We start from the raw sequence: 25,338 nt of genomic DNA, 5'->3' as shown, positions 1-25,338 counted from the left end.
TGACTGTGCGGCATCATATTCAGGTACATGTGGAGACTCTCCTCTCACCCAGATAGTTTTCCTCAAGAGCATTTGAATAGCTGTGCTTTGTATACTTTGACTATTGTATATCACTGTACTTTCAATAGTTCTGTAGGACCTGTTGGTTAACTGATGTACCTTTCTGATTTGTATAAGCAATGCTATCATTGCTAAGGGAGGAAAGTATATCAGAATTTTTTTTTTTTACACGAAACCATTAACTTTACGTCCAACCAGAATATGCTCCCACAATAAAGATTCTAGTTATTTATAAGCTTACGGCCTAGCATGAATGAATGTTTACGAAATGCTGTCACTGTCAAATCAAACCGCAGTGAACTGCAACATAGTACATGAGACTAAAAAGGAAACAGCTGTGTTTCCATAGTGTGCACAAGTACAGATGAAGGAAGTGCCCAGAGGAGCTAGCACCAGACTGTTGGGGTTCAGCACCCCGACTTAAGTGGGGATAACATCTACCCCTAACATTGATGAAAACCGGTGTTCCAATGGAACACTTTATAGAGACCTTAATGTTTGAACTGAGACGAAGGACAGGTTGAAATTTGGTGGGCATGGAAAGCTCTAGGACATTACTCACAGGTAAGATAACATGGCAAAGGAAGAGAATCATGCTAGTTTGGGAAAAGTTATGTCGAGAAGATCCTTAATTACTGGCTTGTAGTGTGGAAGAAAATATTTAAAAGGGGGCAATGAGATTTCATTCCTCTGTAGTTTAATTTTTTTTAAAACATGTTTATTAAAACAAAAGTTTTTTTAAATTTTATTTCTTGACATTTTCTGTCCTAGGGCCTTTTGGAGAGAGAGATGATCAACAGGTGTTTATCCAGAAAGTTGTTCCCATCACTAACAAGCTGTTTGTACGACTTTCCTCTACGGGGAAAAGGTAACAAAACACTTTAACTATACACACATTCCTATTTCAGAAGTTGTAATTACTCAATACATTTTCATAACAAAAATAAGTATTTGATCACATCAGTTTGTCTGATAGAAGAGGTAGAGTAGCAGCAAAGAGAGAAGCACAAAGACATACATGGGAGGAGTTAAGGATAAAGCTCTAGCAAGCGCCTTCTTGTCTCTAGGAGAGGGATAGCATGGAGAGGTGGTAGGGAAATAGCAAGGAGAAACAGATCAAGGCGGGGGTGGGTGGGAAGGAATGATACATGTGTTTTAAAGATAGAGCATTAGAGGGCCTCCTCAGGTGGCGCAGCGGTTGAGCGCTGGGCTGCGAAGCTGCCCGCAGCTTCTGTGGCGCCGGTTCGAGTCCTGGCCGCCGGCAAAGGTCCCAGGTGGCATGTAGACCTATCCTGCCGCCTGCTGCTCTGCTCGCTCCCTTCTCCTCTCCTCCGCCCCCCCCCCCCCCGTGAATTCTCTCACCTTCCCGTGCTTCTGACTGTACCCAGTGCTTAAATAAATCTTTAAAAAAAAAGCTATAGGGTCAAGATAGAGAAGGGGGAAGAATCAGGCAGCGGGGTTGGAGTTAGGGGGAAAGAGAGACAGGGAACGAGATCAGAGACGGAGTGAGCACAGGAGGGGACAGACACAGCAAGAAAATAAGAGCGAAGATGGAGCCAGAGACAGTAGTGGAGACGGGGAAAGCAAGAGAGACCGAGAGAAAGAGCAGAGACACTGGAGTGGAGAGAGAGACGGCAAGGCAAGAGGGAGATAAGGAAGCAGAGATGGAAAGTGAGAGACAGTGGAGAAAGCGAGGACAGGAGACTATGCGGCGAGGGAGTGGAGACAGGGAGAGAGCAGGCAGACACTAGAGGGGGCCAATGAAGCAGATAGGGAGAATCAGAAAGAGCAGAGAGCACGAAAAAGTAGAGACACAGAGGGAGTGAAGACAGCAAGAGATGGGGAGAGACAGCGAGAAGACAGTGGAGGGCAAGAGATGAGAGTGAGACACAAACGGGAGAGCGAGAGATGGGAGAGATAAGAGACAGACTAGAGTGCTGAGAGAGGTGGGACAGGAGACAAGCAGAGACTAGAGTGGAGGGCGAGAGACGACGGTGAGAGAGACAGGAGAGTGGAGAGACAGCAAGAGGGAACAGAAGAGACAGGCACACAGTGAGAAAATGAGAAGAGACAGCGGGAGACAGCGACACAGGAGAGGGGACGGAGAGAGAGCACGAGACAGTTGGAGTGGAGAGAGGGGGAGTAGAGACAGACCGAGAGACCGCGAGAAAATGAGAAGAGTTGGAGAGAGGGAGTAGAGAGCGAGTGGGAGGAGACAGTGGAGGGACGGGGGCATGGAGACAGGGAGAGAGCGGAGACTAGAGCCATACGAGGAGACGGAGTGGAGAGACATTAGAGGAGAGACAGACAGGAGAGCAGAGACTGTAGAGTGGAGAGAACGGGAAGAGACAAGGAGAAAATGAGGGAGGGAGCGGAGGCAGAGACAGTGGGAGTGGAGACAGTGAGACTGAGACCAGGAGAAGATGTGAGCAGAGACAGCAAGAGGGAGAGAAGGGACAGAGACTGAAACCCAGAGGGATCAGTGAGCGCAGACAGAGTAGAGAATCAGCGAGCAAACGAGAGCAGAGACGGAGGGAGACAGAAGTGAGAGGAGAGAGGGGATGAGCCGAGACAGCGGAGTCGGGGAGACGCGAGTGAGAGACAGCAGAGACGGCGGGCGTGGAGACAGCGAGAGACAGGCAAGAGGGAGCGGCAGTGGTGAGAATACCAGAGCAGAGACAGCGAGAGTGAGAAAATGAGACACGGGAGAGAGTTGGGAGAGCAGAGAGGCAGTGACGGAGACAGTGAGACCAAGAGAGACGGAGACAGCATGAAAGTGAGAGCTGAGACAGCGAGAGGGAGAGGAGGCAGCGGGAGTGGAGACAGGCAGCAAGAGGGAGAGGCAGAGACAGACTAGAGTGGGGAGAGCGCGGGAGGAGAGAGGACACGAGAGAGTGGAGAAACAGCAAGAGGGAGGGGTGGGAGGAGACAGAAAATGAGAGAAGAGACAGCAGAGACGGGGACAGGAGACAGAGTGTGGCGCAGACGGAGGGCAAGAGACAGGAAGAGCAGAGACACTGGAGTGGAGACAGCAAGAGACATAAAGTGAGAAAATGTGACAGAGCGGGAGAGAGACCAGGAGGGAGAGCAGAGACAGACTGGAAGGAGAGACACAGACAAGAGAGTGGAGAGGGCGAGAACATGAGAGGAGAGACAGCGAGAAGGAGAGGTGAGTGGAGAGAGCGGGAGGAGACAGACAGTGAGACCAAGAAAAGGAGACAGAGGGAGTGGAGACAGTGAGGTGGAGACAACGGGAAAATGAGAGGAGAGACAGTGGACAGGGGGGACAGGAGACCTGGGGGCAAGGGAGTGGAGACAGATCGGAGATGGGGGCAGACAGAACAGAGTGGAGAGCGAGTGGGAGGAGATGGGGGAGGGATGGGGCAGCGGCAGCGGGAATGGGGAGAGTGAGAAAATGACAGGTGGGGAGAGAGCGGAGAGACATGAGGACGAGAGTGAGACAGTGGAGAGAGGGGACAGCGAGAGACAGACAGGAGAGCAGAGGTGGAGAGAACGAGAAAATGAGGAGGGAGGGAGTGGAGAGATAGCAAGAGGGACAGAGAAGAGGAGACAGACAGGCAGTGAAACCCAGACAGACAGAGATCAGTGAGAGCAGAGATGGGGAGACAGACAGGAGAGTGGAGAGACAGCAGAGCCGGTGAGAAAGGAGACAGACGGTGACAAGAGAGGAAAAGACGAGACAAAGACAGCAGGAGAGGTAGAAACTGAGTGGGGAGAGCCCACGAGAGTGGGAGGAGACAAAGAATCAGGGCAGAGAGAGTGGAGACAGACGGGCAAGCAAGAGACACACAGAGAATATGAGACAGACAAGAGGGAGCGGCCATGGTGAGAACACGAGAGCAGAGACACCAAGAGACAGTAGAGAGACAGTGAGAAAATGAGAGCCGAGACCGTGGGAGTGGAGGGCAGGAGACAGTGGAGACAGAGACACAGGGAGTGGAGACGGACGGCAAGAGGGAGATAAGGAGACAGAAAATGAGCGGAGACAGTTGGAGCGGAGAGACGCAGAGACTGAGAGACACAGACAGGAGAGCAGAGACAGCCGGACTGGAGTGGGGAGAGCGCGGGAGGAGACAGTGAGAGTGAGACCCAGTGAGAAAATGAGGAGAGACGGAGGGGACAGGAGATGGAGGCAGCGAGAGCAGAGAGACGGCGGAGTCGGAGGAGCAAGAGGGAGAGATCGCAGGAGCAGGAGGAGACAGCAGAGGTGGAGAGAGATGGAGGCAGACAGTGAGAGGGAGGGAAACAGACTAGAGTGGAGAAGCAGGAGGGGACAGCAGAGAGCCTAGAGTGGAGGGCAAGGGATGAGAGGGCAAGATGGACATCGAGTCGGGCTGGGGCAGGAGAGAGAGGAAGAGCAGAGACAGCGGAGAGATGGCGAGGAGAGAAGATCGGAGAGGAGGGAGGGAGAGCGGAGAGAGCAGGAGACAGGGAAGCGGAGAGACAGCAAGAGGGGGATGAGGCAGACAGACAGGAGAGCGGAGGTTGAGAGACAGACTGGAGAGCAAATGAGACAGTAGAGACAGCGGAGATGGGAAGGGAGACAGAGACCGAGACAGCGAGAAAGTGAGAGCAGAGACAGCGACACAGCAGGGGAGACAGCAGAGCAGAGATAGCAAGGAGGAGTGAGACAGGAGAGGGGAGACAGACAGCTGAGAGACAGCAAGAGGGAGGGAGAGGAAGAGCAGAGATAGGGAGAGCGAGCGAGAGACTAGAGACAGCAAGAGCAAGAAAATGAGCTCAGACACCGGAGACAGAGGGAGAGAGACAGTGAGAGCAGAGACTTTCTCTAAAGGAAAGCACAAGATCAACTCGGAAGACCTCAGTGAAGTGGAGGAGTACTTTGCACGATAAAATAGTCCCAAATAGTGGTCAGAAAAGTCCTTACAGAGGTAAGAGGAATGTTAGGGCAAAGTGAGAATTTTAAGAAAGAGAAATGTTAGAAAATACCAAATAGAAACTAGAGAGTTGAACATAGTATCTGAAGTGAAAAATAGACGGATGCTCAGGAGCAGACCCGGGGAATGGGAGACAGGTCTGCAAACTTGAAAATAGGGCAGTGACCCTCACCAGGTCAGCAGCAGGAGGAAAAAAAAAAAAAAAAGGATGGAGAGAGTAGTTTCAGGTCTTGTGGGACAGTATCAAGGTGAGCGACCTTCACACCGCAGACGTCCCAAGAGGAGGGAGAAAGCAGAAAACTTACAGCGGAAACTTCCCTCACGTGGGAAGGGAGACACATTCACATCCAGAAAAGCAGAGAATTGCAGAAAGGTGATAAATGAATTGTCAAAAGTTAAAAGACAGGCAGAAAATCTGAAAAGCAGCAAGAAAAACGGTACTTACGGAGCCCATGCGGGACACTCAGCAGCCACCTTGCAGACTGAAAAAAATCTCAGTGCGTTACTCTGGGGAAAAATGGATAGTCACATGCAGATGAAATTTAGACCACTCTATTTTACACCACACACAAAATGAACTGAGAGCATACTAGTGCCTTTATTATAAAGCCTGAAGTCATAATTGATGATTAGACATTGAGCTTTTTAATATTTCTCTTTAAAAACACAAGTTTTTTTGCCTGCCAAACAAGTGAAGAGGAAAGTTCCTATTAGTTACCAACACTGCTGTTTTAAATAATTTCTCAGCTACCTTTAATAAATAGAATATGTTCCCTTTCCATCCTATTTCTTTGCATACACACAGTCTTTAGCAGTGATTTTTATGTCCTAGACTCACATTTCAACAAAATGCTTTAGGAACATGTAAAATAGTTTGAGACCCAATGATTATCTTGAGAATGTTGTCACCAGTTTAATGTTGTGGGCATATTTGGTGAAGAAGCTGCCAAATATTTAGTAAGATGGCTGTGACATGTAGTAGCTCAGATCCTTGTGTAGTTCTAGTGTCTTCCCTCCTCTCATTATTCAAATAGTAGCAGTGTGTTATCACACCAGTTTCTACGTAGCACAGTTTTTATAAATGTTAAGTGTAATTCTACAGGAAGAGGTGGAGTTGTAGAATTACTTTAAAGTTGTAGATAAGAAATGCGCCTCTTAGGAAGCAAGACTGTTTAAATACAGTTCAGGTTCTTAAATACTGAGAATAGAAATGAATGAAAGGGTTTTATTGAACGTGTGCAAGAAAACCTTAAAATCTTTAAAGGAGTAATATAAGGGCTAGCCCAAACTTTGCATCCATTTGCAGATACTATTGAAAGCAGATGTAGTCCACTACCTTAACAGCAGTAAAAACAATTATGTGATCAGCTTGACAAAAAGTTCAATCCTACTTATGATTTTTAAAATTAAATGACACTCTCAGTCTGATGAATGTGTACAAAAATGATTTCAAGCTTCATCATACCCAGGGGTGATGTGTATGCCTTGTTCCTCAGTGTCAGAGCAGGACGCCTCTGGGTGCAGGCAGGCATGACTCCCCTGCAGTCCCAGCCATGCAGCTCACACTAATGTGGTGACTCTGCAAATACTAATTGTAAGATGTTTACAACTCTAATATCTTTTGCAGAATCTGTGAGATCCAGGCAGTCGATTGTACTACAATATCCTCATTCACAGTGAGAGAATGTGAGGGATCCAGTAGGATGGGCTCAAGGCCAAGGCGCTACTTGTTCACGGGCCATACGAACGGCAGCATTCAGATGTGGGATCTGACCACGGCCATGGATATGGTTAACAAAAGTGAAGACAAGGGTAGGTTCATAGGGAAAGTTGTTTGTCACAGGGTAAGCTTTTGGCGTGTGTGTTTTTAATGAGGATTTGTTTTCTAAGATGTAGGTGGCCCCACTGAAGAAGAGCTACTCAAATTACTGGATCAGTGTGACCTGAGTACCTCTCGCTGTGCTACCCCTAACATCAGTCCTGCAACCTCCGTGGTTCAGCATAGCCGTCTTCGCGAATCAAATTCCAGGTAGGCTAAAGAATTGAGTATTGTATCATAAGTGGAATTGGTTGCTTTTAGGAAAATTGGCTGAGGTACTATAATCACTATAATTGTTCTTGAAAGTCATCATTCAGAGCACAGTATGCTGATGTTAACCTTCTAAATTTTTTTTTATGGTCAAGAATTCAAAGAAAGCTAGAAAAATCAGTGTCACCTTGTATAGCATATGGAGCTTTTGTTCAAAGTGAGAATATTATCTTGTTACTACAGTGACAAAGTATGTCTTTCTGGTTGTTCCATTAAAATTTCATAACCTGAACTAAGGACCAAATACTAAAGTTTTCCCATAAGGATCTGCTGTTCTTCATTTACATAATTTGCTCCCAAGGCTTTTCTATTGGTAGTTTAATAAGATTATTTAGGGGCTTATAATTTTTAAAAATTGTATTTCAGCCTTCAGCTCCAGCACCATGAAACTATCCATGAAGCAGCTACTTATGGCTCCATGAGGCCTTACAGAGAGAGTCCATTGTTAGCGAGAGCGAGGAGGACGGAGAGCTTCCACAGCTATAGGGACTTTCAGACGATTAATTTGAACAGAAATTTAGAGAGAGCCGTCCCTGAAAATGGTAACTTTGGCCCAGTACAAGCTGAAGTGAAACGGGCAACAGGGGAATGTAATGTGTCTGAGAGAAAGTCTCCAGGAACAGAAGTAAAAGGTTTGAGAGAAACAGATAGTGGATTTCTTGAAGCACATAAAATAGCTGAGGGTTTTCTAGAATCCAAGAAAAGGCCCTCAGAAGAAGAAAGTGAAAATAAAGTTGAGTTAAGAAAGAAAGGAGGATTCGAAGGAGGAGTATTCCTTGGAAGAAAGAAAGGGCCCTACCTGGCGTCCTCACCTAGTACTTCTGATGGAGGGACTGACTCACCCGGTACTGCATCTCCGTCTCCGACGAAGACCACGCCCTCTCCCAGGCATAAGAAGAGTGATTCTTCAGGTCAAGAGTATAGCTTATAAAAACTCCCCAAAAGTGTACTGCATTGCAATACATGAGCTTTTACACCGAAACTTTACAAATTACAATTGGACTTTATTTCATATCTTTTTAACAAAATTACCTGGAATAAGGAGATGTATCTTTTGAACCTTTGGAAAAATTTTTTAGTTTTACAAGTACACTTACCAGATCAATTTGTAAAGCAAGAGTCCAATTTCATTGCCTAGCTACTCAGCTATTCATTGTAGATTTTGGAAGCGTAATACCATGTCTTAAGATGATGCCCATTTAGATGAGCTTCACCTTACAGTCTGGGACCAGCAGACTGCATTCCTAGTCTTGATTATGCCTGAGACTTGTCTTGCAATGTTACCTTAACTGAATCACAAAATTCTCTTTGGAACTTAGCTCCCAACCCTTATTGTGATTGCAAAGAGTTTACCAGATGAGGTGCTATGTTTGTGAAAAAATATAATTCAGAAACACTATTAATGTTGAGTATCACGTGACACTGTAGAAGTCAGTCCTTAGGATTTTTTTTTTTGTTTTTTAATTGTGGTCATTTTCTGATTCTTGTTGTTGGAGTTCTTAAATCTTAGTGTTACCAGTAAAAATCACCAATATTGATCATAAGAGTCCATTTAAACTTTTAAAAATTGGGTCAATTTGAACAGATTAACTAGACAAGGAAAAAGCTTTGAGTTTGGGGAAGGGTTGCTAGTCTACCATATTTTAGGAGTCATCAGATGTCTTTCCCAGTGTTACTCGAAATACTTATATTGGAATGTGACCATTTTGTTAAACTTATGAGACTGAAGGACTGAATTTTTGGTTAAAGGTTTTGACTGCTGTAAAAGTTAAATTTTTAATATTTTGCGTTGTATTACAAAGTTTTTTGTACTTTTTCCATTGGAATGATTTTCAAGTTTCTGCAAAATAGCTAATTGTAAATTTAGAGCATTAAGCATTTATTGGTGAATAATGTATATAAATATTCCCATTCCAAAAAATAATTGAGTGAAGCTGAAATAAATTCTTTAAAGTTTACTATATTGCCAGTGGATTTGTTACCAGCCCGAACTGGTTCATTTTACTCAGAAAGCTAAAGACTGAACCACAAGGAATTTCTGCAGAGAGTATTTGATTCCAGGTAGAGGCATTTGCAAGGTAGACACAAACAATAGCCCCTTTTTAGATGGGGGAGGGTCAGATAGTTGTTACTAAAAGTGATTGGGCTGTAATTGGGTTGTTTCTTGGGTAATCTACAGAGGGCTTTAGAGAGCTTAGGACCATGTGAGGGTCTCACCACTGAAAGGGCATTCCGTCTGCCTTTTCTTTGAAAGCTCAATTTGAATTCCTGAAAACAGTTTGGATATGCCTCAAATACGACTTTCTGGTCAAGGCTTCAGTAATAGCAATTGTAGAGAAACCATCTTACTGAATTTATGCAAGAATTGCCAACCAAAATGAGCCTGTGGAAGGGAGAGCTAAGCAGTGTGGAGGCACACACCTTTAACTGAGAGAAAAAGGGTGAAGGAGCTGGGGTTCACCCAGCAGGCCAGGTCTGAAGAAGAGAGTGAGTTAGAAAAGAGTGTGTTTCCCCGCCTTGGGACTGACAGCTCATGAATATCTCACTGGCAGCATGTAGACAATGTAGACAGCACACTCTTGGGTCTGGACAAGAGTGATGTTTGCAGTGCCAAAACACCAGCCAACTATCCTCTCCTCCAGTGTACTCTTACCACTGGTTGGACCCATCTGGGGGCTCCCTACCTCAGTTCATCCAGCTCCAAGATCAGGTGTCAGGACCTCCCCGATTAGGTAGATGACAAGGGCTAATAGCTGAACTAGGAAAGGACAAAAGTAACCACAGTGCCATCTGCTGGAGAAATAGTGGAAATTAATTTCCTGCTACAGTTTCTAAAGCAGTAAAATGGGCTGACAATAAAATACAATACACATGGCACCTTCGGACCTCAAGGGACTAGGTCATCACAGGGAGAACAACTCCCCAAAACCTAACCAAGATGACATGGAAGATTATCTTCCTGCCATGATAAATGCAAAGAAATGGAAGAAACATGGGAGAATCACACACACAAAAAAAAGATCAGAAAAACAAATGATATGAGGAGGTTAAAAAGGTAGAAATTGAAGTTATAAGAAAATAGATGTAAGGATGTAAGAAGATAAACAGATCAGCTGAAATTCTAGAGAAAGCTATGGAGTAGAACAGGCCAAATGGAGGACCCAGTCAGTGACCTTGAAGAGAATGCACAAAGGATCTGGCTGAAGATGACAAATATCAAAGATAAGGGCGGAAAAAACAGGAATACTTCAAAAATTAACATTTCGGGTAGTTACTCCCATTAGGAAAAGCAAGAAGGATAATGGGTGTTTAGGAAGGGGCAAAGAACTTATTCAAAGAAGTAATATAGCTCTAAAGTTGTAGAAATTAAATATGTAAGTCCATGAAATTAAAAACACCTGATTACCTAAATGTAATAAGACCTACACCAAGATAAAATTCAAGAGAAAGAACAATGAAAGTGGCTAAGGAAAACAAAGGTGAACTATAAAAGTATTCCCTTCAGGTTTACATCACTTTTGGGAGAAACCCCCATAAGAAGGGAGAAACTAGAAGGACATTTAAGACAAAAACTCAGCAAAGAATACCATATCCTGCAAGAGCCTCCTTTAGATAGAGAGAATAAAGACCTTCCTAGACATACAGAAACTAAAGGAGTTTGCCAAACTAGACACCACCACATCCCATCCATCCCATTTCTTTGCATTTATCATGTAGTGGGGAGGGCCCCACTACAGGAAATGTTGAAAGGAGCTCTGTTATCTAAATCAGAATTAAAAAAAATCCTATTGTTCAATTTTTTTTTGTATGTAAGAAAACTAGAGACAAAGTGGCACAGTCAAATCCTCATATCATTAATTACCCTAAATATAAATGGAACTGAACTCAAAAGACAGAGTGGTTGGCTGGATTAGAAAACAAAACCCAACTATGTGCTGTCTTTAGGATACCCATCTAAAGATAAAAATAGGCTCAAAGTAAATGACTGGAAGACAATTTTACAAGCAAATGGGGATCCAAAAACAGAAAGGTCTGTTTTAACTGATGAAATTATGGCTGTTCCTTTCAGCTAAAAAAAAAAAAAAAGGTAACAAGGGACAGATGAAGATGATTATATAATAATTAAGGAATATATTAGGAAGACATATATGCCATATTTATATATAAAATGAAGAACTATCAAGACATATAAAGCAACTGTCAACAACAAAACAGCCATTAGCAGCAACACATCAGGACTAGGGGACTTCCAACGATCCCCTCATCGATGGGCAGATCAACCAGACAGATTAGGAAATAACCCTAAGTGAAGAAATCGACCACATGGCCTAAAGATATTTAGAGGGCCCTGTACCCTACAATTCTACTACACATTCTTCTGGAGTTTCTGGAGTGCACATCTTCTGTTCTTTAGAATATACCACATATTGGATCACAGAAGTGTCAGTAAATTCAAATCACATCAAGTGTATTCTCTGACCACAATTGAAGGAGACGACTCCAATATGTGGCAGTTGAACAACATACTACTGAAAGATTGTTGGATTAATGAGGACACCAAATAAATTAAAAAGTACCTAAAGATAAACTAAAATGAAGATAAAGCTATCAGATCTTACGAGAATCTCAATAGCACACTAAGAGTGAAGTATGTAGCAATACAGTCAATATCAAGAAACAAAAGTTCAGATTTAGTCTTAAGGAAAAGAACAAGTAAGACCAAAAGCCAGTAGAAGGAATGTAATAAAAAATTAACAGCCGAAATAGAAATCAAAAAGGTAGTACAAAAGACCAATGAAACCAAAACCAAGTTCTTTGAAAAAAGACAAAACTTGATAGACTCAAAGAAAGTGGAAAGAAACAGAATCAGAAACAAGAGTAATTATAATAGACACCCCAAATGCAGAGGATAAGATACTACTATGAATAACTATATACCAATAAAGTGGATATAATCTGGGAAATGAACAAATTCTTAGAGGTAAACAACCTTCTGAGACTGAATCAGGAAATAGGAAACAGACCAATTATAAGCAAGGAAATTCAGCTAGCAAGTTGCTCAAACAAAAGTCCAGAACAGATAGTTTGGTAGAACTCAAAGGTGAAAAACTATGTTTAATTATTAATATATATTTTACATCATTGTTCATTTTTGTGCAATGTATATTTTCTCCTTTTAGGTGCAGTCCCTGTAAATTTCCCACCCCCAATTCACCCATGCACCATCACCATAGTCCCTTGTGCTCTTCCCTTCTGTTTTGATGCCTCTCCTCCTCCTGCAGAATGTTTACCAATCTTTTAACGACAAATACCTCCACTCATCTAACTCTTCCAAAAATTGAGGAAGAGGGGGTGAATAAGCACATTTTGAGGCCAATATTGCTCTGCTATCAAAAGCAGACAAGGATATCTCAAAAAGGAAGTAGACCAATATCTTTGATGGGCATAGATTCAAAAGTACTCAAAATCAGAAACTGAATACAACAATACATGTTGACCAAGTGGAATTTATTCCAGGGTTTTAAGGATAATTTATATCTGAAAATAAGTCCATGTAATACACATCAACAAAAGGAAAGACACAAGTCATCTGATGTTATCAAGGGATGCAAAGATGGCATTTAGCAAAATGCAACATCCATTTATGATAAAATCCTTCAAATAATGGGGATAGGAATATACCTCAGTATAATAGTATAGACCAACCCCACAGTTAATGTTATACTCAATGTTAAGAAATTAAAAGCTTTTTCTCTTAAAAGAAACAAAACAAAGATATCTACTTACACTAATCGACATAGCATTGGAAGTCCTAGCTAGAGCAATTAGGCAAGAGAAACATATAAGCAAAACTATCACTTTGCAGATGATATAGTCTACATAGAAAACCCAAAGGACTCCACTAAACTATTAGAAACAAAATAGTAAACTAGTAGTAACAAACTAGGCAGGCTACAAAAGCCAATTCACAAAAAATCATTTTTAAGGAGTCTGCCAAGATGGTGGTGGAGTGAAAATACTGGTCTGGCCTCCTCCACATACAGCTACAATACAGCACAACAAAGCCAAAATGGGCTCTTGAGGGGAAAATGGATCACTACAGCACACACCACGAGCTACCGTGCGGTGGAAAGGTGCAGGGAAAACTTTCAGTGAATGGTGTTTATCATTCACTATAACTTCCAGGGGCCTCCTTGGTGGTGCAGCGGGTTGAGTGCAGAGCTGTGAAGCTGTCCGTAGCCTCTGCAGCACTGGTTCGATTCCTGGCCAGCCAGGGAGATTCCCACATGGCAAGGCAGACCTCTCCTGTCTTCCTTGCTGCTCCCCTCAGAAGTATATTTCGATCCTTCTGCCTGTTCTGCTCCCTCCTGTCTCTGGTGAATTCTCTCACCATCCCGCGCCTCTGGCCTATACCCCAGTGCTTGTATAAATCTTTAGAATATATATATATATATAAATAATATATATATATAAAAAACTTCCAAGAGCCCCTACAGTTGTTTGACGTGGTAACATGCCAATTATCAGAGACTCTCAAGAGTTAGCACTGAATTAGATAAAGAGGCAGAAGAGTTGACACCCAAAACAGAGGATGAGTGTTGCAGAGTTGAAAGAGTGGGTGATGCAAGGATCACTGACTGGAGTCTGAAGGTGTTCAATATACCCCTGAGCCTCAGTCAGCCAGGAGAACAAGTCAGATCATCTGTGGCTCATAGAAGAGGCTGAGATAATCAAAATACCTCTCTCCTTCCCTCTAAGGCTAAACCCAAAGCTAATGAACACCTTCATAAACTAGAAATCATGCACATGTTATTAAGAGGAGTCTTACTATGTTGGACAAGTAGAGAATAGCTCTTGGCCTTTGACTCCATGTCAATTACAATTCACACCCAACACTGCATCTAGAGCTCAAAAGTAGCCTGAGGTACAAACAGACACAAGGCTGTAAGAGGCACCGAGACCAAGGGACTGGCCTAGAGGAGGGCATCATGGTGGACCCACTGCACAACTCTGGTACCCACAGTCCAGGAGGATGCTTGGATCCCTGATGCGCATTGGAGGTGACCCCTCCACCAGTCCTCTATTGTACAAACTGCCCCTCACCAGCACCAGTTCCGATTATTTCAACAGGTGCAACTGTCTGAAAGTTGTAAAAGAACTATCTGGTTGCAATCCCTATTAGTTTATAAAAAATAAAAAATGAGAGAACATCAACTTTTGAAGCCATTAAAAAAAAAAAAAAAAAAAAAAAGCTCTGAGAAGAATCTCGATCCAGTAGCATATCCCTGAATAGGCACTCCAGCTGATAGTTAGAACAGCGCTCATGGAGCTCAAAAAACACAAAACAGAGGATATAAAACAACAGAGTAAAGAAAAATAAGAGGCAACTATAGTTAGAGGTAATGGAATTAGAGGCAACATAACTGAATTTAAAAATAGAATTCAGGGTCTCAACAGCAGGCAAACAGAAGCAATAGAGATAACTGACAGACTTGAAAGCACAATGTTAGAGGATACACAAATATGAAAATAGTGTGAGAACCCTTTGGGATAACCTAAAGAAAAACAGGATCCACATGATAAGGTTCCCAAAAAGGAGAAAAGACAAAAAATTAAATGAAATAATTTCTGAAAGTCATCGCAGACTGGAAAATAAGATGTGATGATCTAAGCAGCCCAAAAAGTTCTCAACAAATTACCAGACACATGCCCAAGACACATTATAAGTCTGTTGAAAGCCAATGATAAGGACAATACTGAAAACCTTAAGAAAGAATAACCTGTTAGGAAACACCAGTCAGACATATTATCTACACACTTTTCAGTAACAATGTAGCCATACAGAATGAGTCAGACCAGACCATCCAATGGATTACAAATAGTCCATCATATTAATCTTAATAGAACCCTCAAACAAAAATTAGAAGTAACACATAAGACAATAGAAATGGAACCTGAGTATACAACACCTTGAAAAATAAAGATAAATTGATATAAAAATAAAATGGCAGTTGAGCATATATGTCTCAATAATCACTTAAAATATAAGCAGTCTGAATTCAGGAGAGTGAATATATTTCAAAAGAAAGTCCAACTTTCTACTGTTTACAAGAAACCCATCTTACCAACAAAGACTAGACATATATAAAAGTTTGAAGACAATTTTGCAGTCAAACAGCAACCACAGAAGTATATCAGAAGCAGCTATACTTATATCTAATAAAATGGACTTTGATTTAAAGATAGAGATGGACACTATATACAATGGGAAGAAATAATATTCAATTATGTATGGAACGAATGCTAGTGCACCAAGATACATAAGACAGTAAGAATAGACATATATTGACAATCCAGTAATAAATCCTAGGATATTTTAATATCACACAACAATGGACAGTTGAGTGAGACAAATAAGGAAACAATAGCTTTAAAAGAGGACCTAGGGCCTCCCTGGTGGCACAAGGGGTTAAGCAGAGCACTGTGAAGCTATCCACAGCCTCTGCAGCATGAGTTCGATCAACGGCCAGGTTGCTGCCCACGTGGTGCAGCAGACCTCTCCTGTCTTGCCTGCTGCTCCCCTCAGCAGTGTATTTCAGTCAGTCTGCCTGTTCTGCTCCCCACTCTGTCTCTGATGAATCCTCTCACCCCTGCCCCAGTATGCATAAATAAATATTTAAAAAAAAGGACCTCAACCAAATAGTCTTCCAACTACAGAACATTCCATTCAAAGAACAGTACATACACATTTTATCAAGTGCATATTAAACATTTTAAAGAATAAATGATATGCTGGGAAAGAAGCCTATCATTAATAAAACTACAAAGATCAAAATTATACCTAGTTTTTCTGATCTTATAAAGTTAGAAATCCCCTATAAGAAAAACAAAACAGAGAAAACCAGGAATACATGGAGACTAAAAATCTGTTGCATAATGACTGTTGGGGGGAAAAAAAAGCAGACATTTGAAGATATTTTGCAATGAAAATGAGAATACAAGCTATCAGAATCAATGGGATGTTGCAAAAATGGTCTTAAAGTGAAGAAAATTGCAATACAGACCTACATTGAAAGTCCCAAATAAACAATCTAATATTACACCTAAAGCAACTTGAAATTGATATGGAACCACAAAAGATGCCAAAGAATCTTGACAAAAAAAAAAAAAAAAAAAAAAAAGGAATGGAGGAATCACACTCCCAGATTCAAAATATACTACAAGACAGTAGTAATCAAAATAGTGTTATTGGAATAAAAATGGAAACAGACCAACCAATATAATTTAGAGCCCAGACACAAATTTAGATTTATATGGACAGTTAATCTGCAACAAAGGAGCTGAGAGTATACAATGGAGACTGTCTCTTCAACAAATGATACTGGAATTACTATATAGTCACATCCAGAAAAATGAAACTAGGCCAGTCTCACACCAGATACAAAAATGAACTCAAAATGGATTAAATGATGTATAACCTGGATGTATAACCTGAAGCTATAAACTACATAGAAAGAAATAAGCAAAATTCTCCACCATGTTGGTTTCAGTGAGCTGTTTGGTGACTCCACTCCAACAGCAAGGGAAACAAAAGCAAAATAAACAATGGGACAACTAAACTTCTGCACAGTGAAAAATCATCATTAAAAGAAACAACATATTGAATGTGAGAAACTATTTGCATACCCAAAACTGACAAGTTGCTAATAAAGATCTACAAAGAATTCATACAACTCAATAAAAAGAAAACAATTAGCTCCTCACCCCGCCCCCCCCAAAAAAAAACAACAACAGTGGGCAAAAGAGCTATATAGGCACTTCTCCAAAGATGATCAATAGACATGTGAAAAAAATTATTCGACACCATTTATCAGAGAACTGCAAATCAAACCCACAGTGCAATACCACTTCAAGCCAGGGTGAATGACCCATGTCAGAAACCCCCCCCCCCCCGAAACAATAAATTCTGGTGAGGATGTGGAAGGAGAACACTTGTACACTGAAGGTAGTAATATAGACTGTCCCAGCCTCTATGGAAAACATTATGGAGGTTCCTAAAAAATATTAAAGATAGGAGTGGCATTGCTGAGTCATATGCCAGATCTAAATACCCCAAGGATGCAAATATTTGAAAGGATATATGACTCCTATGTTCATTATAGCATTATTTATAATAGCCAAGTTATGGAAACAATCTAAGTACCCAGGGACAGTAGCATGGTTTAAGAAGTTGTATACACACGCACGATGGAATACTACTCAGTTATTTAAAAAAAAAAAAAATCAAAACAACTCTTGCCATTTGCTACAACATGAATGGAATTGGAAGGGATGATGCAAAGTGAAATGAGGCAAAAGGAGAAAGAAGTACCAGATGATTTCACTCACATGTGGAATAAAGAGAATAAAAGAAGTTTCTTTTTTAGCTCTTCTGCCCATTTTTTGACTGGATTATTTTCTTTGTTGTTGCTGAGTCTCATCAGCTCTTTGCAGATTTTTGTGATCAGTCCTTTATCATTAGTGTTGGGTGCAAAAATGTTCTCCCAGTTGGTGGGGTTTCTCTTTGTTTTTGTTATTGTCGTTGGAAGGGATCATGCTCAGCGAAATAAGCCAAAAAGAAAAAGAAAAATACCGGATGGTCTCACTCATAGCAGGAATCTAGAAAAATAAGGGACCAGGAAAATGAATATAAGAAAGTGAAAATCAAAATCAACAAAAAACTATGAACCAGAGACACTTTTTTGGGGGGTGGGGGGCGGGAGGGGAGGGATTGGGGTCAGAATGGGGGGTTTGCAATTGTATGGGGGAATATAAAAATAAAATTTATTATTTAAATAGAAAAAAAATAAAATAACTTAGAGAAAAAAAACCCCCAAAAAAAAAAAACAAACCACATTTTCCAGCCCTTAACCAGGGAGGCAGTGTGTGGAGGAATTCACATTCTTTGTCTTCATCTGCAGATATTAAATTTCTCTTTCTTCTGTTAAAAAAAAAAAAAAAAAAAAAGAACAAGGAATTGCCAAAACTGAACCAAAACACACCCTAGAAATATGACTGGAGAATGCAGGCTACTAGAATTGGAATAATGGAGAGAGTAGGGAGAAAGGGAGAAGGAGCCAGTGGTCTCTGGGGGATCTGGTTGTGGGTGTGGTGTAGTGACGTGTCTGAGGAGGTGTGAACATATTTCCCTAAATGATACAGGATTATGAACCACTGTTACTTAAAAAACTAAAACAGCCGAACAGAAAACTCCCAAACCTAAACAAACCAAAACAATCCCCACAAATCTGACTATAGAATTGAGACTCTCAGGAGGTGCACGTGGGTGTGTGTGTGGAGGGTCCCAGTGGACTATGGTGGAGAGAGCTATGAGTGGTTGGTGGTGGGTGTGATGTGGGGACAAACATCTGAGAATGAGTGAACCTGTATGAATCACATACAGTACTGTAAACCACTGTGAATCACACAGTACTGTAAACCACTATTACCTTAATAAAAACTTATTTCTAGCATCGTTGTCAGAGTTCTTTTCCTATGAATTTCTCTGAACACAAGGTGTTAGAATAAGTAACTTCTGTAAATAACCATAATGAAAGTGTTTGTTAATTCCAAAGCAATTGACCAGGAAACTTGCTCAGTTTTGTGACATAAAATTGTAGAATAACCAGATTTGACAAGTTACAGAATTATACCAGAACATATTAGACTTAAGAAATTTCACACAAGTTTAGGAACACATATCAATATTCACATATACGCTATGATTAAACAATTGTTATTATGTGACAAAGCTCCCCATGAAGTTTATTTTAGAATTTTCATGTCAGGGAAATTTTGTCATTTATTTAACACAGCTAATTATAAAACAATACTTAAAACCTTTGTCACGCTGGGTAATTAAGTGCAAATGTTTCTCAAGGCTCAGCAATGCTGACAGAAGAGACATCTACCTAATCAAAGGACTAGCTCTTCAGATTACCTAAACAAACTTCATCTGTTAGTAAATGCTGACCATGATTTAAGAACACTTGTGTCCTTTTAGCAGATGAAAAATTTAAAGTTTTACATAAGTACACTGTCACTAATATTAAAACTTAAAAATTATCCTTAGGAGTCAATTCATCTCATTTCACTTGGTCATAAAGTCTCTGTATCAGCTACATTTTTTTTTTGCATTCCTATCTCTTACATCATTCTATTCAAAAATTGAGGGCCTCCCAGGTGGCGCAGCGGTTGAGCGCTGGGTTGCGAAGCTGCCCGCCGCCTCTGCTGCGCCGGTTCGATCCCCGGCTGCTCCCCGGCCACCGGAAGAGGGTCCCACATGGCGCGCAGTCCTCTCCTGCCGCCCGCTGCTCCCCTCAGCAGTGTACTTCGGTCCTTCTGCCTGCTCTGCTCCCCTCTCTGGCTCTGGTGAATTCTCTCACCCTCCCGCACTTCTGACTGTACCCAGTGCATGTATAAACAAAACAAACAAACAAAACTAACTAATAAATAAATAAAACATGCCTCTATTAAAAAAAAAAACAAAAAAAAAAACAAAAATTGATCTACTTCAACAATTTCTGATGCCTTCAAACACATCCTGTTTTGCATTCAGAATTGTTTCCTTTATTATCTTCATTAGTTTCATTTTCACACATTAATTAAAACTTGAAAGACTTAAAAGCATTGTAGGGTAAGGAAAAAATATCAGGCTTTTCTGCCCTCCCACCATTTGGATAGATGAGGGAACCCTATGGTCCTGAATGCATGCCTGATGGCGGCCACCTGGAGTGGGTACACCTGGGCTGAGAGACTGAGATTATAAAGGCGGCATCATGGAGACGCCAGCAGAAGCTGAGAGAAGGGGGGAAGCCGAGAGAAGGGGGGAAGCCGAGAGAAGGGGGGAAGCCGAGAGAAGGGGGGAAGCCGAGAGAAGGGGGGAAGCCGAGAGAAGGGGGGAAGCCGAGAGAAGGGGGGAAGCCGAGAGAAGGGGGGAAGCCGAGAGAAGGGGGGAAGCCGAGAGAAGGCCAGAGAACCCAGAGAGAGTGAGGATTTGCTGGGGGCTGGGAGGACTGCCAGCCTCCCGGCCCCCCAACATCCCTGCCTGCCATGTGCCTGGTCAATCTAAATAAAAGACCTGCAAGAGCCACTGACTCCCTTACCCGGTTGGCTGGATCAGAAAACCTGTCCCATGGCCCATTCCTGCCCTTACAAGCATATTTTCCTAATTTCTAGAAAAGCACCTGTAGATATTGTTCCACCATTATCCCCTTAAATTAAGGAGATTCACGATATCTAAGAATATGTTTTAAGATTTCTGTGTGACAAAAGACACACATTAGTCACATCTTCTTTTAGTTCCCATACAATAAACCAGATGTAAAACTCTCAGTTCATTAATTTCTGTCATAATGTTCTAAATATTAAACGAACCTCCATCATTATACCCAGAAAAACCTTAATTTTTCCAAAAGACATTTGGGAAATGATTTAAGTAATGATAAAAGAAGGGAATACAAAATATCGTTACCCACATTGAACTTAGGAGATATTAGTTTCAGTTTCTCCCAGGGACAGAGTCATCAATCCAGACAATTTGGAATTAAAACAGCAAGAATTTTAATTTAAGCTTGTCTTTTAAAGTTGTAAAGTCACCAAGTCTCTCAGACTATGGGTTGCTAGGGAGTCCTATCTCATTCCTTTAAACATTTCCCTTTTAAGCAAGTTTTATCTGAACAGGAACTTCAGGATGACATTCCTGATGTGGGCTTAACACAAACTGACTCCATTTGGGGCCTGTTTCTTTTGATATTATCCAGAAAATCTATGAGATCAAGTCAGTTACTTTATTCTTGTTGAATACCATTGAGCTAATGATGATCATAATCCATTTAAGCATAGAATAAAAATATCCTGAGCTGAGAATATATAAGCATCACTTATAATCCAATTAAATGAATTGATTCTAACATTACCATCCAGAGGTAAAACTAAAACACAAGACAGCCACCATGAATATAGATCTTAGATTTGTCAAGTATTAAATGCAAAACAGTTGGAAAAAAATACTGTTCTCACATGGCTAAGTCTAATATCTGGAAAGCTGCTTGAAAAATTGTGTTGCCAGAAAAATTCTACCATTTGTTATTTTCTAATTTGGCCAAAATGCTAATGATGGGATTATTATTAATTATTATTAAGATTTATTTATTTATACATACAAGCACTGGGTATAGTCAGAAGTGCGGGAAGGTGAGAGAATTCACCAGAGCCAGAACAGGGAGCAGAGCAGGCAGAAGGACCGAAATACACTGCTGAGGGGAGCAAACGAGCGGCAGGAGAGGTCTGCGCGCCATGTGGGACCCTCCCCCAGTGGCCAGGGAGCAGCCGGGGATCGAACCGGCGCTGCAGAGGCTGCAGGCAGCTTTGCAACCCAGCGCTCAACCGCTGCGCCACTGGGGAGGCCCAACGATGGGATTATTATAAAATGGATCCCTCGCAAAAATGTCTTGTTAGGTTTCAGTCAATATGAACAGTAAATATTTCTGGCAATGCTAGAAATCCTTGAATCACTACATGGATAACCAAGGAAAAGACTGGTAAAAACTTCTTTATTCAGCTATAATGAGATCAAGTCCTGTTCTCAGCAAGATAGGAGAAAAACTCACCCAAGGCTTATCACAATTTACTTACTAAGAACACAAGCAAATTGGTGATAATGGTACTTAGGGAAAAGGCCAAGAAATGGGGAATGATAGAGCTCTCTTATTTTACATTCTGCCGATACTGAATAAAATACATTTTTTTAACTCGACTAATTTGGGTTGTGGCACCAAAGATGGTGTCAGAGGTTTCTTGCTTTGCTTCCCAGAGGATCATCTAGGTTAACTAATGGAATACTGTAGCTTTGGGTGACACTGGAACACCTCTTGGACATCAAAGATTAGGCAGACTGTGCCAGATGGGACATGGAAGAGATTCATGAGTTATTGGACAAAAGAAGGGTGGAGAGATACACTTGCAGGCTTTGGTCAGGGACTGGAGGTTGCACTTCATTTTTCAACAATGGAATAAAATACAAAGAAGCACGTCAAAGTGATACAGAACTAAATGGCTAATCTAAGATACAACAAAATCCAGGAAAACGAATGTCATGTGAAATACACTAATAAGAAAATGTTCAATAATAATTAAGAATACAAGGAAGTAACAGAAGTAAAAATATCAACAGAGATTATAAAGAATTCTGTTTAGAGCTATGGGAGTAGACTAGACAAATGGAGGATAAGATTAGTGACTTTTGGGGCCTCCTTGGTGGCACAAGTGGTTAAGATGCAGCCTGTGAAGCTGTCAGCTACTTTTGCAGCACGAGTTCAATCCCCGGCCGGCCCACTTGGTGCAGCAGACCTTTCCTGTCTTGCCTGCTGCTTCTCTCAGCAGTGTACTTGGGTCTATCTACCTGTTCAGTTCCCCTCTCTGTCTCTGGTGAATCCTCTTTTTTTCCAAAAAGATTTATTTATTTATCCATACAAGAGCTGGGGTACAAGCCAGAGGTGTGGGGGGTGAGAGGATTCACCAGAGACAGAGCGGGAAACAGAACAGGCAGACTGACTGAAATACACTGCTAAGGGGAGTAGCAGGCAAGACAGGAGAGGTCTGCTGTGCCATGTGGGTTGCTCCCTGGCCGGGGATTGAACTTGTGTTGCAGTAGCTGCAGATTGCTTCATAGGTTGTGTCTCAACACCTTGTGCCACCAGGGAGGCTTATGCATAAAAAATCTTTAAAAAAAAATTAAGATTAGTGACTTTGAAGTTAACAATGCAAAAGAAAAGGGAAATAAGAAAAGAGTAATCACCCTAAATGTAAGTGACTGGACCCCCTCCTCCAAATCAAGAGGCAGAGTAGCTGGTTGGGTAGGAAACAGAGCCCAACTTTTTGCTGTCTCTGGGAGATCCATCTAAGCGCCAAAGATAAAAGTAGACTTAAGGTAAATGAAAATGACTGGGAAATAATCCTACATAAAAATGGATCCCAAAAAGGGCAGAAATAGCCATACTTATATCTGATAAAATACTTTCATTTAAAAAAGTCAAGCAATGACCACTACCTCACACCATACACAAAAATCAACTCAAAATGGATTAAAGAACTAGACATAAGACCTGAAACCATAAAATATATAGAAGGAAATATAGGCGAAACACTACGTGATCTGCACATCAAAGACATCTTTACAGACACATCACCCAAAGCAGTGATAGTGAAGGCAAAGATAAACAGCTGGGACTACATCAAATTAAAGAGCTTCTGCACAGCAAAAGAGACAATAACAAAGAGAAACCCCACCAACTGGGAGAACATTTTTGCACCCAACACTAATGATAAAGGACTGATCACAAAAATCTGCAAAGAGCTGATGAGACTCAACAACAACAAAGAAAAGAATCCAGTCAAAAAATGGGCAGAAGAGCTAAAAAGAAACTTCTCTGAAGAGGAAATGCAAATGGCCAACAGGCATATGAAAAAATGTTCAACATCACTTGCCATCAGGGAAATGCAAATCAAAACTACCATGAGATACCATCTTACACCAGTGAGAATTGCACATATTAAAAAAACTAGCAACAACAAATGCTGGCGAGGGTGTGGAGAAAAAGGAACTCTTCTGCACTGTTGGTGGGAGTGCAAACTGGTCCAACCACTGTGGAAAGCTGTGTGGAGATTTCTGGACCTACTAAACATAGAGCTTCCATATGATCCAGCAATTCCACTCCTAGGTATTTACCCAAAGGACACAGAAACATCAATTCCAAAGAACACCTGCACCCCTATGTTTATAGCAGCACTGTTTACAATAGCTAAGCTTTGGAAACAACCCAAATGCCCAAAAATAGATGACTGGATCAAGAAGATGTGGTACATATATACCATGGAATATTACTCAGCATTCAAAAAAGATAAACACATGCAATTTGCAGCAACATGGATGGCGCTGGAAGGGATCATGCTCAGCGAAATAAGCCAAAAAGAAAAAGAAAAATACCGGATGGTCTCACTCATAGCAGGAATCTAGAAAACTTAAATAAGGGACCAGGAAAATGAATAACTATAAGAAAGTGAAAATCAAAATCAACAAAAAACTATGAACCAGAGACACTTTTAGGGGGGCGGGGGCGGGAGGGGAGGGATTGGGGTCAGAATGGGGGGGCTGCAATTGTATGGGGAATATAACAATAAAATTTATTAAAAATAAATAAATAAAAAAATAAAAAAGTCAAGCAAGAGACAGGGATGGACATTATATAAAGATTAAGGGAAAAGTACATTAGAAAAAAATGACACTCAATATATATGCACAAAATAAGGGTCCATCAAAATATGTTAAGACAAATTTGAAAATAGACATTGTCAACAACAGAGTAGTGGTAGGGGACTTCATCAATCTACTCTCATCAATGGACTTACCAACTAGACAAAGTCGAAGAAACAAAAGCCTTAAACAAGGTATTTGATCCCATAGGTATATTAGACATTGAGAGAACACTGCACCCCAAAAGAAGCTGAGTACACAGTCCTTAAGTGCATGTGGGAACATTCTCCAGGATAGACCACATTTTGGGTCACAAAAACAAGTGATATAATTTCAATCTTCATAAATTTACTGACAAGTATCTTCTTGTAGTTTGACTTTGGTCACAATGGTATCAATCACAAAGCAAAGCAGGAAAAACCTCCAATATGTGGAGATTCAATAACATATGAATGACTATTGGGTACATGGGGAAGTTGAAAAAATTAAGTACCTGGATGAATGAAAATGACATTACCTACTAGAACCTCTGGGATGCAGCAAAACCAGTACTAAGTATATGGCAGTACATGCCACCATCAAGAGTATAAAGAGTTAAAATAAAAATATAAGAATTAGCATCATTGAAATTACCATATTATCCAAAACCATTTACAGATTTAATGCAATATGACTTTAAGGAAATAACTAAGAAAATAACTAAGAATAAATTTATCAAATTTATATGGAACCACAAAAGTTCTCAAAAAGTCAAAATAAACTTGAGAGAAAAGAATATGGCAGAATCGCACTTCCTGGCTTCAAACCATACACAGCAATCATGATCAAAACAGTATGGTACTAGAACAAAAACAGAAACTCAGACTAATGGAATAGAACTGAAACCTCGCAGAAAAGAGCTCTTTGCAAAAGAGCTACAGCCATACAATGGAGAAAGGATAGCCTCTTTAATAAATGGTGTTGGGAAACATAGCCAG

The 25,338-nt window shown here is 41.2% G+C and overlaps 1 protein-coding gene across 3 annotated transcripts in view; it reads left to right on the top strand.

Moving 5' to 3' along the window:
• The window catches only part of KCTD3 (potassium channel tetramerization domain containing 3), a gene marked incomplete at both ends in the record, with an annotated part of 36,915 nt that extends 28,916 nt beyond the window's left edge, over nt 1-7,999 (top strand). For 2 of the 3 annotated variants that reach the window (XM_084245046.1, XM_084245044.1), the window contains 4 exons: nt 832-928; nt 6,607-6,791; nt 6,870-7,008; nt 7,435-7,999. In XM_084245046.1, coding sequence (XP_084101172.1) covers nt 832-928; nt 6,607-6,791; nt 6,870-7,008; nt 7,435-7,999 — 986 coding nt within the window. The remainder of the gene's footprint in view (nt 1-831; nt 929-6,606; nt 6,792-6,869; nt 7,009-7,434) is intronic. The other variant, XM_084245045.1, reaches the window with a different exon arrangement.
• Between the last annotated feature and the right edge of the window lie 17,339 nt (nt 8,000-25,338).

Source organism: Talpa europaea, assembly GCF_964194135.1.
Source record: "Talpa europaea genome assembly, chromosome: 10".
In the NCBI taxonomy this organism is placed as follows: domain Eukaryota; kingdom Metazoa; phylum Chordata; class Mammalia; order Eulipotyphla; family Talpidae; genus Talpa; species Talpa europaea.
Note: the sequence above shows the minus strand (reverse complement) of the source record. Positions and strands in the feature narration are given on the sequence as shown.